Source organism: Plasmopara halstedii (assembly GCF_900000015.1).
Source record: "Plasmopara halstedii genome assembly, contig: Scaffold_194, whole genome shotgun sequence".
NCBI lineage: Eukaryota > Oomycota > Peronosporomycetes > Peronosporales > Peronosporaceae > Plasmopara > Plasmopara halstedii.
This window is the reverse complement of record NW_020187115.1, coordinates 41753-42947: the sequence shown is the minus strand read 5'-3', so window position 1 is coordinate 42947 and position 1195 is coordinate 41753. Positions and strand designations below refer to the sequence as shown.

The following is a 1195-nucleotide window of genomic DNA, read 5'->3' as shown; positions in this document are numbered from 1 at the left end:
CGCCATGTTGCCACTCGTAGAGTTTGCACTGAACAATGCAGTGCATTCGTCTACCGGCCACACGCCGCTCTACGTGAACGGGCTGATTCACCCTCGCGTCCTACTGACGCCGCCATCCCATGGCTCAGGGCTTAGTGGGGGAGATATAGCCGAACGGCTAGCTAATGTCAGCCCCCTCACCATCCACAAAGAAGTCGATGACTGCTTCTCTACCAGACTGAGTGTCCTACTCCGTGCTCAGAACCAGTTGCTGGTTCAGCTTCTGGGTGGCATAGGGCCCGTGGGGTCCGCTTCGGCGCCAACGCTTCCGCGTTCACTTGCGCCGGATCTCGGTACGGCTTGAGCAAGCCCACGTAAAACATCGGATGGGTGCGCATCCGTTGTGGAACGTTCAGCGTATCCGCTTGGCCCCACTTGGCCACAACCTTAAACGGTATGATAAACCGTGGACGAAGCTTCGTCCTGAAGATGGCAGAGGCTGCATGTGTATGCAGGTCTTTAGAATTTAATGAAAACCCCGACTTTAAAGCTTTCTACTTTGCCTCTTCCTTTTTTATCTGCATAATCTTTTTGCAGGTCTTGGCTTTCAGCCATCGCATCGCGAACGTGTCGTAGCATTTCCAATGGCACCAAACGCTCCACCGTCACATGCAGCGACGCATTCGCCTGCTCCACGGCTAGGAATCGCTCCGACAGGGCGAAGTAGTCCTCAAGGTGAGGCAGCCGGCATACGACGTGCTTCAAATCGTCAAGATCGTCCGCACAGCGATATGCTACTTCAGCATGATCCTCAGCGGAGCTCCGATCACGAAGGATCTCATCCTCAAGGGCTCGAAGAGCATCACGAGTCGCCGGACGGCGGTCGACCCGGTCGTCACCACCCACCACCGACTTTTCCCGATGAGAACGGTGACGTCCACTATCACGTGAAACGTCTAGTGGGATGACGACGTCACCAGGGTCAGACCCCATATCTGGGGAAGTGTCGGGGATATCCCGACTTCGAAAACTCGTGGGAGTTTGAGGTACCACTTCGGCAAGATTGCCCAGACGCCGTGGACGCTTTTGATCAGAAAGGTCAGGACAAACCGCGCTTCCCGACAATAGCCAGAAAATTAGTAAGGCCATGAGCTGAGCTCAAGCAGTCGCCCTGAGCTCTTGCGGTCGCAGACACAGAGCTCGCGAGAGCTTGAGA

General features: G+C 55.5%; 1 protein-coding gene across 1 annotated transcript; it reads right to left on the bottom strand.

The window, feature by feature from the left end:
• Nucleotides 1-498: 498 nt before the first annotated feature.
• Nucleotides 499-1128, bottom strand: PHALS_02420 (uncharacterized protein; the record flags this gene model as incomplete). Its single annotated transcript, XM_024719612.1, has 1 exon — nucleotides 499-1128. One exon carries the CDS (start codon nucleotides 1126-1128, stop codon nucleotides 499-501), a length of 630 nt encoding a protein of 209 aa, XP_024572699.1.
• Nucleotides 1129-1195: the final 67 nt, after the last annotated feature.